We start from the raw sequence: 15209 nt of genomic DNA, 5'->3' as shown, positions 1-15209 counted from the left end.
CCTGGTTTCTGCTGCTGCTGCGGGATTGCTCCTGTGGGATGGCTTTGGCCATTCTCAGAGGTCAACTGCACGCAGGAGAGGTGGAAAACAAATGGAGCTGGCCCTGCCCAGGTACCAAGTGTACCACCTTAGTGATACATTTTCTTCTCCATCTCAGATTTATAGGCACAGAAGTAATGAAAACAGAAAGCAAAAGGGGGGAAAAAAAGAAGTTACTTAATAGTTTAGCAAGAATTTGTGGCTAGCTTAAGACAGTTAGCTTTTATAATTACTCAACCTACCTTACCTCTGTGAAACACAGAACATCTGCTGTTTGATGTGTTTTAAATTATGTCTAAGGCACTGGTCTATATGTGGATGTCTCTAACTTTATCATTATTAATAAATCTCCTTGCCGTCCATATTGTGACTCTACAGAATTCAGTAGGATGGGCAAGGTCATGATTTATGCCTACATATTTTCACTGAGCCGGAAGGTGCAGCTCCACAGGGTTTAACAGAGTTTACACCAGGAAAAAACAATTTGGCCCACTGACTTCACAGGGATTAAATCATAGCAGCATTTAGCAAAGCAGAACAAAACGCTCTTTCAGTAGAAAAGCACAACGAAGAGCATTTAAAGCTGCCCCATTTTACAGCATAAACAATCTTTTAATTTGCAGCATACACATCTAGCAGGAAGGCAACAGGACAGTTTGTCAAGTGCCAGCAAGAGCTCATTAAACCACCACTCTTGGGAAACACTCTGTATTGCAAAACATGTAGTAGGCAACGAGTGCTCCTACGGATCCAGCTTCTGAGGAGACAAACGCTTTCTTTGAATTAACCTCTACACTGCTACAGTCCCAGGTATAGTCACAGGCCAGACCTAGTCTTTTTGTAGTGATTCACAAGAACAAAGGACAGAGACACTTGCATTAACGGCACACAAACGGCTGGAGCGGGAGCCAACCTACCGTGGTTGTCCAAGACTACTGTAAACACACACCTCACCTCTGAGCTTGCTTTGACGAACAGCCACTGCATGTCCTATCACATCTATGTGGCTTCTTGCTGAAGTAAATTGGGTAATGAGTAAAAAAAAAGAAAACCCAGCAGAGTCATCAGTCCTCAGGCAGATAAGCAGTCATGCTGCATAGACAACTACATGTTGATGTTAAAAAGAGGCACTGCTTTTCTAGTGCATTGCCTCACACCATGAAAAACCACCAGATATCTGGTATTAGATCCACCAGGCCAGAGGGAGTGATGTGTGCAGACCTGCACAACTAACACAGATCGGAGCCCACATCTAAGAGGACTGTGGGTGCCCTTAGGACTTAGGAAGCTAAGAAGCGATATTCACCCCTTCTGAGCTCAAAAGAGTTTCCTGTGAAAGAATAAAAACAAATTTCTTTGATTCCTCACAGGCACAGAGCAATGAAGGCCATGCCCTACAGCACAAAGAAGAGAATTTAAATGTCGAAACGGAGGCTAGGCAAACATACAGGACCTGATTTGGGAAGAACTAGAAGTTATTTTAGAAATGTTTCTCAGTTAAGTTTTAGTTTTACTTTTGTTTACAAACCATTTTGAACATTACATCAAAAGATGCTTACAAAATGCTTTAAAAACTATAGGCAAACAGCAACAAGCAGAGTATCCGAGCCAGTGCTCCAGGCACAGCCCCCAGTGGCTGGAGGCCACAGACCACCTTAGTTTCATGTCCTCCTGACTTTATCTCTTTTCTTAAGAGGGACACACAGGTCTTTCTGATATTCAGGCTGGGTTGGGGCTGGAAGAGGATGCAGGGGGTGCTACCCAGAGAGGTGTGCGCAGCAACATGCATACAGCCAGCTGTCTGCAGAGCCAACCTCTGTCTCCCTTTTCCTCCCTCAACTCAATGGTATGTGACGAAGCTGAATGGAGCAAAGTTTTCTGGAGAAGCTGTGAGTTGCAATTATGCTTCACAGAGGCATCTAAACCACCTAGCAAAGCGTATTTGAAACAGAAAGTACCTTAGAATTGAATCCAAACCAATTATTACGACCACATTTTAAAAAAGAATTTAGTCATACCAAAATTAAACTTGTGGCCGACTAATGTGCTTTGCTTCTATGCATGCTTACTAAGATTAAAATCAGAAGCAGCTCATGTCTTGGGAAACAGAAGAGCCACTTCCCACGTGAGGGTTCAAACCACCGATCCTCCTCTTGAAACAGTTACATTTTGCAAAAACATCTCAGTGTTTAGCAGATCAGGAGCTGAAATGTCATTGCTCCTCTCCAGCACACATCCCAGCTACTTGTCAAACAGCACGAAGCCTGACTCTCTCTCTCTCTGACTCCAGCCGTGCCTTACACGACGTGAAACAGCTTCATCAGGAGTGACTCAAACTGGCATGTCCCAGACCACGCTGCTGCCCGGGGATCAGCGTGAGAGGTGGGAAAGCAGAGGGCAAAAGCCACAGAGGTGCCCTGTGGGAAGGCTGGCTGAAGGAGAGCTTGCTGCCTCCGACAGTAACTCCTTGCAACCAGCTCTGCCCCGGCACCTGCCTGCTCCCTGCTCCTCCTCCTCCTGCTCCTGCTTACCTGGCTCTGGCCCTTGTCAGACGTCTGCACCCGCTGGTTCAACTCACTGAGTTTGCAGGGGTGGGGGGAATAAAGTTTTCTCCTTAATTAGCTTCATCAAGGGCTCCAGCAAGTGCGGCTGCCGGCACAGGGGCGGGCCGAGTGCTATGGGGCTGGAAGGGAGGGTTAGGGTGGTGCAGGGGAGGAGGAGGAGGAGGAGGAGGAGGAACAAGCCTCCTCCTTGTCAGCAGCACCCAAGCCTTCTTCACCGCTCCTGGGACCACACCTCTAGAAAGATAGGCCAGACAGGAACCCAGACCCGGCACAGAAGGTAAGTGCCCTACCCCAAAGATGAGGAGTACAACGGGGAGCGAAGGAATAGTATGTCCACCTTTATTTTTTTTATTTTCTTTTTTTTTAATGGTTTCTTTCTCATTTAGCTCTCTAACCCTCCCAGATGAAAGTGTTTCTTCATGGAAACTTGTTAAAGAATATCCAAACTGCCATACCCCACTTTTTATTTTTCTTTCTTTTTTTTTTTTTCTCTTTTAATCACAGAGATCTATTTACAAATTAGGGTTGATTTCAACAGTGTCAGCTAACCAGAAATGACATCTTTTTTGGCGAAAACCCACTTGCTGGAAGAAAAAAAATATTGCTCAACTCTGACAGCAACTCACGTACTGCAATGGGTTTTCACACCTACTAATGCTTCTGCCTCCTGTCTCAGCACTCTATAGATATACCAGTAACCCACATGGGTTTGCCCTAAATATACAGTTTTCAATTCTTGTGCCTTCTCTGTCGTTTATTCCTCAAATATCCATGCCATCTTAAAATGAGGCCTTTTTTCCTTCCCCAGTTGTAAGAATCCCAGTCCAATTCCCTCATTTTTTAATTCTACACAAATATTTGTTTAATTTCCTTAGCACTGGAGCTTGGAGCAAATTTAGTTGCTCTGTTATTTGGTTTTCCACATTTATGAGTGCATTTTTTAAAAGTATTTCATTTCATTTCTTTTCCAGTATAAGCTCATTACTAGCCAAGCAGCTAGGCAGCAAGCACATAGCGTTGCCATGTGGGAGATCAAATGATACGACCACAGCAGGTCCAAAATACAGCTACAAGGGTATAGCAACCTCTTGGAGAAAATGAATCACTCTCACAGAAAATTCCCTGGGAATGATTTTTAGGAGTGGCAGAGCTAGTGGCTTTGGAGAAAGTCAATCCCTTCCCTTCTGTACAGTAAAGGCTGCCAAAGTTTGCCACGAGGTATAATTGGGTATCCTCAACATAGCAGAATACGTAGGAAAAGGCACTCATCAGAGTTATGCTAAGCAGTTACAAAACTGTAAACAAATATGGACAAACTATTGCCACCCAAGTTATACAAAGCCAGTGATTTAAAGTAAATTCTGTTTTGCTTTCACCCGGTGGTTGTCACCAAGCACCAGGCAGGGTATTACTGCGTGACTCAGTGCTGAAAATTTCCATTTTCCAAGCACTTTGTTAATTTTACCTCCTTAATCCTCATAGTACTCTAGAAAGATAAATAGAGTTAGTTAATTTTTAAAAACAGGGAGGCGACAGCACAAACATTAAGGTTTTTAACTCCAGGTATGTACCCTGAGCCAAATTGTGCTTGATTTTTGAAAGAGGTCCCCCTCCACTGGCACTAACTGACTTTCAAAGGCGCTGCCTTGGAAGAACAGGCTCTCTACCAAAGGAGATAGAACAGTATTAAACATTGGATGTGAATTTAAGAGTCTTTGGCCTCCAAAACCCTGCTCGGATCATTAAATATCCCCTCTTCTTATCTAAATTCTTATTCAATTCCCGACTGCGTAACAGGACACAGAACAGTTAAACCATTTATGATTATCTATTAATTCAAAGTAATGCCATTTTCTTCTGTTTCCATTTGAACCCGATCAGGTGATCAGACACTAAGCACTGAATTCAATAAACATGAAAGTCCTTCTCATGAAGCTTAATTTAGAACTATTTGTTCCCTTTCAGAATAAAATAAAACTTCCTTAGCTGCTTTTAAGCAGAAAAGCAAATATACTATGTCCCTTTATCCACTAGTGCTTAGAGGACAATACATACTCCAGTAATTTCCTATTATAATGGAATATTTGCACAGGTTGCAAATTTATCCTGGAGGAATGAGGAATCTAGTGTACAGACACATACATTTATTATACTGAATACTCCAGGTGATGCTGGCCTATGCTATCAAGCCAACACGCTGAATGATAGCCCTGGTATAATTATGTAATTAATTAGCTCTATCATAATTTTTGTTTTATGACACTAACTTTTATGTGCCACTAGTTAATTTAATGGCATTTTAAATTGAAATAAGGCCCCTGAGAGAGATGCTACTTACTGTATCACAAATCTTGTATTCAGATTTCTTTTAATTTCAAAAGATGACCTAATAAAATTGCTTTATAATTAAATCCATTCTAACAACTTCTCCTATGTGATCCTTTTTTTTCTCCCATTTTTAATTACGAAAAAAATTCCAATCAGAAAACATTTGCCACCATAATTATATACAAAAATCAGCGATCCCTTTTTGTACCTTTTGCTGCTCTCCTCGCACAGCAGTGCACCCTGGCTAGCTTTCCTGCAGAATCTTACTAGCATCCCCCAGAGGTGCAGCGAGGAAACTGCACATTTTACACTCAAGAAACTAGAATTAAGTTTGCTTCTATCTTGTTTGAAAAATAGTCAAGGCGTGGGAAGGAAGGGGAACAAATCCCCACGTACTTTCTATTTCAGATGGCCATTTACAAGTATTCTGGTATCACAAGATGTATTTCTCATGTGAAGTAAGATCAGCTGAGGGAAGGGAAAGGGAAAGGCGTGGCAGTGGCCCTCTACGTGCCACCTCCTATTGCCAGCCGAAAAGGCAACCCAGCAGTGAGCACCGGCACTTTCCTTGGGGCTGGGGTGCCGTCCAGGAGCAGTCCTTACCACACAGGCTTTTGGCACCTTTCCTGCCTGGTGCTCCTCATATGGAAACCCATCAGGATCTCACCCTGACACAGCACTGTTAGGATATGTCCTCCATTCGATGCTTAATAAAGTGGTATTACATTGAGTAAGAAATATGAGCGGGTAGAAGCAAAACAGTCCCTATGAAAGCTCTTTTTCATAGGCTTTCTTCTACACAGTGAGCAGCTGTATCCAACAGGAACACGGTAATATCACTGGGTGGGAGCACAGCTAAATGAGTCCTTTCTGAGGTGATGATGATTATTGTATTTAAGGTACCCTTAATGTATGCGGTACTTAACCATATGTAAAGCATGGTAAACACAGAACAATACTTCTGCCTCTGAAAGCCATCACATCATTCCAAACACTGATGCCTGGGAAATGGATATATTGGAGGTACCCGAGATGACACAGAACAGTTAAGAAAGTGCTTGATAATACTGGATGGTGCAGCCAAGCAGGTTACAAGAATATCATTTGCCTGCAGAAATGATCATATTCTGTTCCATTTCTACTTTCTAGAAACTAATAAAATAACAGACAGATATGGAGCATAAACAGAACTTAAACAATTTGTACTTGGGTTTCTCACTGAGGCAAGCACAGAATTTTAAACATAACTGATTTTTTAAAAAAACAGTGATATTGGAAGTGAGGTGAAAGTAATGGAATTATTGTCAGCCTCTTACCATTTGCTGTGTTCTTTTTGAAGTTATCTAGAAACTCTTCCAGGAGCTGTGACTGGTTTGGAGGGGGCAACAAACTCTTTGGGTCCCTGGAAACGTCGCCATCTGACCAGGACGCACATAAGGGTTGCTGGGTCCCGTAATGGTTCATTCTCAGAGTGAGCATTACGCTTCTCTCTGAAAACAATAACTCCATCTGCCTGAGGTCAAGATCAGACACAGCCTCTCCATTTATGCTCAGGATTTCATTGCCTACTCGGAGCCCTGGGAGCATGTGAAAGGGAAGAAGAAGAAAAGAAAAAAAAACCAAACCAAAACAAAAAAACAGGGAATATGAAATGTAAAGGGTCACAAACCAAACCTTATGCTGATTCACCTTTTACTTTTGTGGTTTTAATTCAAATAGCCTAATCCTACCACAAGTTCATTAGAATCGTTGGGAGATTTATTTGGCCTATAATTATACAGATTGACCTCTTTGATTACTTTGATAGGTGTTACACATAGTACAGCAACTGAGTTTCTTTCTAAAGATGCTAAAGAATTTGGTGGGTGGGAGAGCAGCACAACTTGCAAGAAAATTAGAACAGAGGCACCTTGCACGACTCGAATCCCACCAGTGTACAGCACCATAACACATATTTCATTATCTGGGAAGAAGAACAAGGCACTAGTCACGCAGATCAAATAATTAATGTGAAACTGGAACAACAGCGGATGGAGTCTTTATCAGTTTTTCTATAAATCTAAACAGTGGCAACCACTGCCTTTCAAGGTCAGCAACAACCAAGTGGTCATTACCCTCAGGTAGCAAATGAAACACTCTCTCTCCATTTTACTGGGTTCGTCTCTCTGTTTCTCAGAGAGCAGACCTCATGTGATCCTGCTGTGCCGATGAAGAGAAGCACAGTTTCTGAGCAGCACAGTAGAGAAGGCGCTCACAGAAACGTATGCAGAAAACTGTTTTGGGGAGGGAGGCTACTTTTCATTGCCAGCAAAAGTGGAAGTGATGGGTCTTGGAGACTGACCAAGGCCATGAGATGCCCCAGTCTGAGATGAACTCTTTCTCCAGCCTGTTCCTCTGTGCAAAAGCACTTGGTTGGATGGCTGAACACAGACTTTGTCTCCAAGGGTGAACAAGAACCCTCCCCGCTATATTGAAAGCATAATTCAGTTACTCTGTGTACGTTATCTTTCCTAATATCACATACTTTCCATGGTCTTCAGGAAAGAAAACTATGAATACTAAAAGCCAAGGACTATTTCAGACAGCAGTACTAAAGCTCCTTCATGCCTTGGGACTTTAAAAAGATAATGAAGTACAGTATTAAACATAAATACGATACAATACCTTCCTTGTATGCCAGTCCATCAGGGAGAACATCACTCACAAATATACGGGTGAGATGCTGATTTTCATCAACTTGTGCTGTGACAGCAAAGCCTGAAGTAAAAGAGGTTTAAATCAAATAAACTTTCTCGGAAACATTTCCCTTTTATTTTGTGTATTTAGTAGACTCTGCACAACCAGAGGGAGGATACTTCTCATGAGAACACACTCACGGAGCACAGAGAAATTATCACATTGTTTCTCAGTCATTGTAAGGCCTGTTAAAGTTAACAGGACTTTTCAACTTCCAGGAAATGTCATGCTGTGCTGTAAAAAAACAAATTACATTTCAATAAAATATTTTCTACCTCAGCCCCATATGACATTTCAATAACACAGCTCATTGTTACGGTAAGAGTTCTGCAGTGTGTCCGTCAGACAGAGGGGCCTTAAACAGATCCAAACACTGGAAACACAAACTATAAAGCAGCAAATCCATATAGACCAGTGAGTGAGACAGCCCAGAAAGGAATAATTTATACCAACAGACTTGCAGCTAAAGAACAGCACAGAGCTGCCTTACAAAGGTATCTTTGCAAGGTATATAATTATTTCTAGGCAAAACCACCTATGGATAAAAAGCCTGTCAGAATTTGTACCAAAGGACACTCTGTTGATACTGTGCCAAAAGAGAATCCTACTACCAAAAAAGAAAAGGGCAGACCTTGACCATGGCCTGACTGAGACCGATTGTATTAATCCCGGCAAAGGACATTTGTCTTCTGACAATTCCACGCTTGAATTATTTGGCCAACGCAGCAGAATTAGAAAGTGGACCCTTCCCAAACATAAGAAATGCTCTTGCCAGTGTAAAACAACCAGTTTGGGTCTTTGTTATAATGCTTCGAGTCCTTTGCAGACTCAGACTTTGAGCTATCAAGGATGGCTCTACCTGCTCTCAGAGACACTAAAATCCTGAAGAGAGAAAGTAAGCAATGAGAAGAACGAAAATTCCTGAGAGCTTACCAAAATCACTTATGTTTTCAGTCTTTGTAAGATGAATGTGATAAACATTTAATGGACAAATTTCTATTTCGTCATACACCTGTTGGAAAAAAGCAATAAAAGAAGTCATCAAATTATGAAATTGCAAGCATCAAAACCCAAAGGTACAGCAAGAGAAATAAGTACAATGTTCTTTGCATCAATAAAGAGCCAAGACTTGCTGTCTTTACACAGAGAACTGTGTTACTGTGGCAGTGGGACTAAATGCAGACTAAGCTAAAGATAAAAAAAACCAGCCTGGAGTAGAAGCACTTTGCTTTTGGACCAGAAGCCCCACTTAAATCTTTAAATGGTTCTTGAAGAGAGTGTTTGCAGTGCCTAGCCACCCAAATGTCTGCACAGGCATGGACTGTGTGAACAAGGATGGCAGAATGCAATCCAGGAATAGCTTTAAAACCTTATTTTAGATCTAAAACACACATATTTGTAGGTGATAATTCAACTGTAGCTACAGACATCACGGAGCTTTATCTAAAAGGAGTCACACTTTCCTGGTCTACTATGTATTCGTATGGTTCAGGAGCACAATACTCAGTATTTTCATCAACCAGTCTTCTGAGTTGTAGGCCATAGTGTCTTGGCTCCAGCTGTTTCATCTAAGGAATAAAGAGAATGGGGTTTGGAATTTGTTACTTATTTCCAGAATCCCAGAAGACAAAGAAGTGACACACACACACACAAAAAGCTCTTTAGAAATCATGCAAAAGCAACCCTCAACAAGTCATTTTCTAACTATTTTTGTGGTATAAACAAAACCAGCTGCATTGCTTAGAAGATAAGGTTCAAGTACAATTTCCATGTTCCCTTACGATCCTCCCCAATCCTTTCATAAACACTATGTCTTGGCTATTAGATTAACTGAGCACTGCTATATGTTTCTAAAGATATCACAACTGTTTTCTGTCCTTTTGAACTTACGCTCACAACCATTTTTTTCTGTGACTACTTTTAATGACTCAGTTCTGCTCAGCAACTTTTTCTTCTGATGTACAAAATGTATATGCATTTATGGGCTGTTAGGAGAGGTGATGGGATGGGAAGCAGGTTCCCTAAGGGGTTGCCTTTATTGGATTTTATTTTTATTGCTGTGTTCCATCTACGATCAGAGAGTTTCACCTATTTTTTTTCACCATGTGAGGTCAAAGCAAAAATCCTGTCTCAACAGGAAGTCAAAGGGAAATAGGAATATTCCCAAAGGATATTAGCCTGAAAGTGTTGAACCCCTGATGGGAGTCTCTCTGAAAATCAGGATGCTGGTGAGACCACTGCACAAAACATTTCGTTTTAGCATATTAATAGAGCAATATTTCTAAAAGAGAAGGAAGCAACATTTCTAAAAGAGGAGGAATGACTGCATCCCTGACGGTTATTTAACCTCTTTAACACATCTCTGCAGCTTACAAAATCTAAATCTACTGAGTAACTAGTAATTACCTTAACATTTTATATGTATAACAGTTCACAAGTTGCATGTGTTCTGAACAATTGTATTCAAATGCACACTTTTTCTATATGTGCTACCCAAAAGCCTCAGACGGAAAACAGAAATCAGAAAAGTATAATGAATGGAAAAAACCAACAACCCCTTTGAACTTTATCCTTATACATATAACATTCAAACATGTTCTGTTAAGAAGAAAGATTCCTTACACTCACCAGAGCAGAATGAAAATGTAAGAAGGAAAAGAACCAGGACAGATGAGCAGAAAGTATTCAGCATTAGAGAATGCTTATGAAAAGCTTTACACACAGAATAGAAAGAAAAAATAAAACAGAAAAACATTTAAGAAAAAAATCAAATCACTTAAAACTAAATTTTCATGCGATACAGACAATGAAAATTAAAAGTCAGCTTTACAGTTACAAATATTTTGGAATGATGGAGTAAGAGAGGTAAGGAATTTCCTTTTCAACTTAATTTTACGTTTATAAATTATATTTCCTCTTTCAGGGGTCTTGCGTGTCACTGTAACTACTCCCAAATGTTTCAGCTCTACCGTGCCATCTGGTGGTCCAATAATGTCTCAGACAATCCCTTTAGCCTGCCTAGGTACAGTCAATTTTTAAAAAGTAAAGCCACACATTAATCTGTTTCTCCAGGATTCAGTCTCCACCAGCAAAAGCAACAAGAAGATAATTTCTTCTCAGTGATGCCATGGAGACACATTGTGACTTGGCTAAATCAGTGTGCTTATTTTGATTTAAAATCTATGGTTCATCCTGGATTTTTTAAAACTTGTATAAGTTAATAATTTTTTTTTGTTTACAACATTACCAGGTGCAGAGAGCAATTAAAATTGGTGCCTTTCCTCCATTAGAAGCCTCAAAATTTATTAACTCCAAGCCAGCTTCATGAGCTCACCTGAAAGTTCACACTTACCTATGCTAAAAGCTACAGCTGGATTTTGTACAGAGCAGGACTCCTTTTTGCCTGTTTTTCCCCTTTACTTGTGAAATAAATAAACTATATTTACCAGTTGTCAGAAAACAGAACTTCAGAGTAAAAAGTTAGGTTTTTCCAAAAAGCCTGTTTGCATAATTTAAGTGACTTGAATTGTGAAGTTAGAGCTAAATTCAAGCACTGACAGAGGTGGAGACAAAGATGCTAGGTATGTTACGATGTTCTAGAGGTGCTGGTCTTTTGTCTGTAGTTAAAATTGGTATTTTTACTTTACCTTCAACCTGTGACTCAGTTTTCTGTCCCAAGATCAATAGCAGTCCCTCTCAAATTGCTGGCACTGACTTTCAGAAGGGAATGCACTCTTTGAAAGTCACAAGCAGAGCTGGTATTTAATTAAAAGCTTAAAAGGGTCCTTTAAGAAGCAAACATATATGATAGCCTTTGTTACAGCAGTCTTAAATGTCTTAATCTCCTGGCATTAACTTAACCAGTCCCCATTACTCCTCTGTCATTAAGTTGCATATAACAACTGGGTTCATTGCAATGCCAACATAGAGTGGACACGTGCTGAGATTTCTCAGGGGCTGACTACCAGGCAAACCATCACTGCTCTTCAAGTATTCACCATGTGGTCTCGAGCAACGCTTCTTGAAAACCTTTCCACAACCCTGCTACCTTGGCTACAATACATAAAAAACACAACTAAAGGAAACACAGCAATGTGCCTTAATACAGTGACAGGGAGATGCTGGTACTATGCTCTCACTATTTAGACGTCCTCTGATACATTACATTCCTTCTAAAGTCCTCAGCTACTATCAAGGTGCAATCGTACATGAAAACTGAGTACCTTGCATGCCAAAGACAAAACATCTTCCACCCTGTGCTCTGGCTTGAGGGTCAGCGCCACTCCTTGGCCGTCACAGAAGTGAACATACGTTTGTGTTTCCCAAGCACTCTCCTTCTGGATGCTCTCTGGCACTGAGCAGTAGACATTCAAAAAGTCATCGACTTGCTGCTGGAAACAAGGGAGAAACATACGACATATGTGGATGTTGCAAAAAAACCCAAAAGTACAATTACATAGGCAGTCTGCAGTGGGTGTGTATTTAGACACGGTACTGCGTATTTCCCGATGGCAAGACAGGGACAAAGTTCTGTTACCTGCTTTCAGTATCGAAGACTTGATTTTCTTGAGAACAGATTGCACTTCCTCTGCATTCCCATTACGGGGTTTTATGCCTTTATCTCATATTAATTGTTGATCTAACTCGAAGTGAAAATATGTAGCTACCTGATATTGTATCACAGTGCGAATAAATTCTTAAGAAGAACTGACTACTACGGTTTTACCTAATTAACAAATGCAAAAGAACCTGAATTACTGTAATTTTGAGAGAAAATGATAATATAGTAAACTTCCAGCAGAGAGCACTGTGGAGCAAGGCTTGCCATAACATAATAAAGGACTAAAGCAGGAATAAATTCTATTTACAGTCTAAGAACATATCGTTTCATACATAGCAGAGGGTATTTGCCTGTTTACCATTTTGCTTCACATCACCCTCATTCCAAAGCCACTCGGCTTGATCAAATAACAACATCCACCCTGAATAAATTCCCTGTCGTTTTCTCACCCTTTATTTTCACACTTTCTCCTGTACTGCACTTCAAGTTACAAGTTTCAAAGGAAGCCACACAAGAAGAAAAACACTGAGAGCTGTTCAGAATTTGGAGCTTCACCTATATATTTGGGTTTGCCTATTCAGCATGTCACTTAAATACCCACATCAAGACATTTACGTTCACACAGATAGGGTCCCTCGATTCCCCTCACAGTCAATGGAAAGGGACAATAACCCCATGAAGTGGCAGAACTGCAACCCAAGACATATCTTAAGATATCCTGAGCTGTTCTCAGGAGTCCCTACCTCCCTAATGCTTTTTCTTTGTATTTTTATTCGTTCGTTCGTTCGTCTGGCTTGGGGGTTTTTGTTGCCTATGTAAAGCCCCTTGATTATGCAATTCCTCCTCCTGGCTCTGCAGGGACACAAGCCCAGGGGTGCACTGCAATTAAAAGCTGCAGTAAAATCACTGCACAGGGACTGCTTCCCTTGCTGCAGGCAGGAAAGTTATTGACAACAATCTACCAGTAGCAACAGAGAGACCAATATTATTTTGTTTCTCCACATAACAACCGTGGCTGTGAAAATGATGTAGTAAGCATTCCTATTCAGGTAATTACCAAACAATGCCGAAATTCAGGTTGCAGCCAACCCAGAGTCTGGCACAGCAATAATTTGATGCCAGAGTGATGCTGGTTTTGGTGCAATAATATTAATGAACTAATGGCATTTGCAAATCTTATATCTCTTGCTCAACTGTCCCTTTTAACTAGCTGAAAATGAAATTTCAATTAACACAGGTCCCTGGAAATCCTACTAAAATCCAGCAACTACTATACCTAACAGGAATCCTGTTATGCTACTGCAATTAATGGAGCAATGAAATCTACACCAGGTGAAGTTTCACCTCGGTGGCTGTGTTTCCAGACTGCTCATAACACTGGTGTTGTTGAAGAAGATAATTCCCATAGAAGCATGGTCCTCTCAGAAAGCACTATATCAAGTGCCTGGGAATAAACGCTGACCTCCTTCCACGGTGTAAATAAGAGAAAGGAGAAAGGGCAAGGCAGGCAGGCTGCAAGAGTTGAGCAGGAATGAAGTCAGACTGAACTCTCCAGCGGCTTCCTCCAGGGGAAACCGAAGCTACGTTGCCTCAGCCAGGGAGATGCTCCCAGCAGCTTAGAGGTTTGTAACTACCACAATGGTTTATTGCACGGCAACAGCAGTTCTTCAAATCTGTCCAACAGAAATAAATCTCACTATTGCCAGAGATAAGAACAAAACCAACCCAAAACAGAGGATGAAGATGATGAGAAATAGGTTTAAGGCCACCTTCTTCCAGAAGCTTTTAAGACAGGACAGAAAGTTCTGCAGCCAGTGTAAGGTGTTTTCCTTTCCTTGCCACATACACTGGTGCCCAAGCAGACGCCTTGAGATAAACTCGCCTCTGTTATTAAACATGACTATGTTCCTTAACTGCAGTCAAGGTCCTGTTGCTTCATCCGCATTTTCCATCTCAGAAAATCTGACATGAAAACAGATTTTTTTTTTTCCGGTTATGCCTGCAGTGACTAATTCTACAATAGTTCATTCATTCATTGCCACATAAAGTTATAACAACCCATCCAATTTTCCAGAAATAGCCGCCAGGATTTGCAGACTGTCACACGTTGTGCCACAGGGCTGCTGCAGGACCAATAGGTTACTTCATAATTTCCCCCCACTATTTGCCTCTGTTTTTATCGTCCTTTTCAGGGAAAATACAGCCTCCCTGGCAGACTTCACTATTCGTCATTCACTGCACTCCTCAGGTAGCATTTTATAAAAGTTTTGATGCTGTTTTTGTTTTTCATTTGAAATCAGCCAATGAAACTGGGCTGATGCCAAAGTAACGGTTTTCAGAGTTACGATGAATCATTTCTGAGTTGTTCTATGATTCATCAAAATGTCAGGATCTTAAAAATGCCCACGCTATATTTAATTCCCATTAAAAAAAAAAAAGGTTTTAGAAATAAGGTTGAGATAATAATAATAACAATAATAATAATGTTTTTCTAGAAATGAGGTTGAGCTCCAGAGCTCTGCTTCAGCATCTAAATTGGGGTGGTTTTTTTCAGTCTTGAAACACAACCCTGCTCAACTTTGTAAAAGCTTGGCCCAAAATCTGCAGCAGCATTGCCCCCACGCTGGCCCCCTCTGCCCAGGCCTGAGAGCCCCTGCCCGAATTGGGAGCAGGCTGCTCTTATCCAGCAGCTACAGAGAACACACAAACCCTGCTGTGAGAGCTGGGTCAAGAAGCCAGACCTTGTCCCTTCCCCAACACGGCAGCAAAGGCAGAGGACTTCATTCTGCCTGCTCTCTGGCACCTTCAAAACCTTTCTCTGTCTCCTCGAAAGGGTTCAGGAAAAGCAAATGCACTTCTTACGCCAGAGGACAGGAGACCCACAGCAGACCCCACTGCACAAGGCAGCACCATCGACCTCCCAACCCCAAGGGGGTCGGCGCTAAACCAAAGGACTGGCGTCACAGCCTTTTGGGAGAAAC

The 15209-nt window shown here is 41.3% G+C and overlaps 1 protein-coding gene across 5 annotated transcripts in view; it reads right to left on the bottom strand.

The window, feature by feature from the left end:
- The window catches only part of TIAM2 (TIAM Rac1 associated GEF 2), a 175718-nt gene that overhangs the window by 43347 nt on the left and 117162 nt on the right, over positions 1 to 15209 (bottom strand). For 4 of the 5 annotated variants that reach the window (XM_087773418.1, XM_087773417.1, XM_087773419.1 and 1 more), the window contains 5 exons: positions 11891 to 12058; positions 9134 to 9235; positions 8601 to 8682; positions 7596 to 7688; positions 6248 to 6508 (listed from right to left, as the gene is read on the bottom strand). In XM_087773418.1, the coding sequence (XP_087629544.1) occupies positions 6248 to 6508; positions 7596 to 7688; positions 8601 to 8682; positions 9134 to 9235; positions 11891 to 12058 (706 nt within the window). Of the gene's footprint in view, positions 1 to 2570; positions 2699 to 6247; positions 6509 to 7595; positions 7689 to 8600; positions 8683 to 9133; positions 9236 to 11890; positions 12059 to 15209 lie in introns of those variants that run through there. The other variant, XM_087773424.1, reaches the window with a different exon arrangement.

This window comes from Nipponia nippon, unplaced genomic scaffold (genome assembly GCF_047370975.1).
Source record: "Nipponia nippon isolate SJK-2023a ecotype South Korea unplaced genomic scaffold, ASM4737097v1 scaffold_4, whole genome shotgun sequence".
Lineage (NCBI taxonomy): Eukaryota > Metazoa > Chordata > Aves > Pelecaniformes > Threskiornithidae > Nipponia > Nipponia nippon.
The sequence above is the reverse complement of the archived record's forward strand: the minus strand, read 5'-3'. Positions and strand labels throughout refer to the sequence as shown.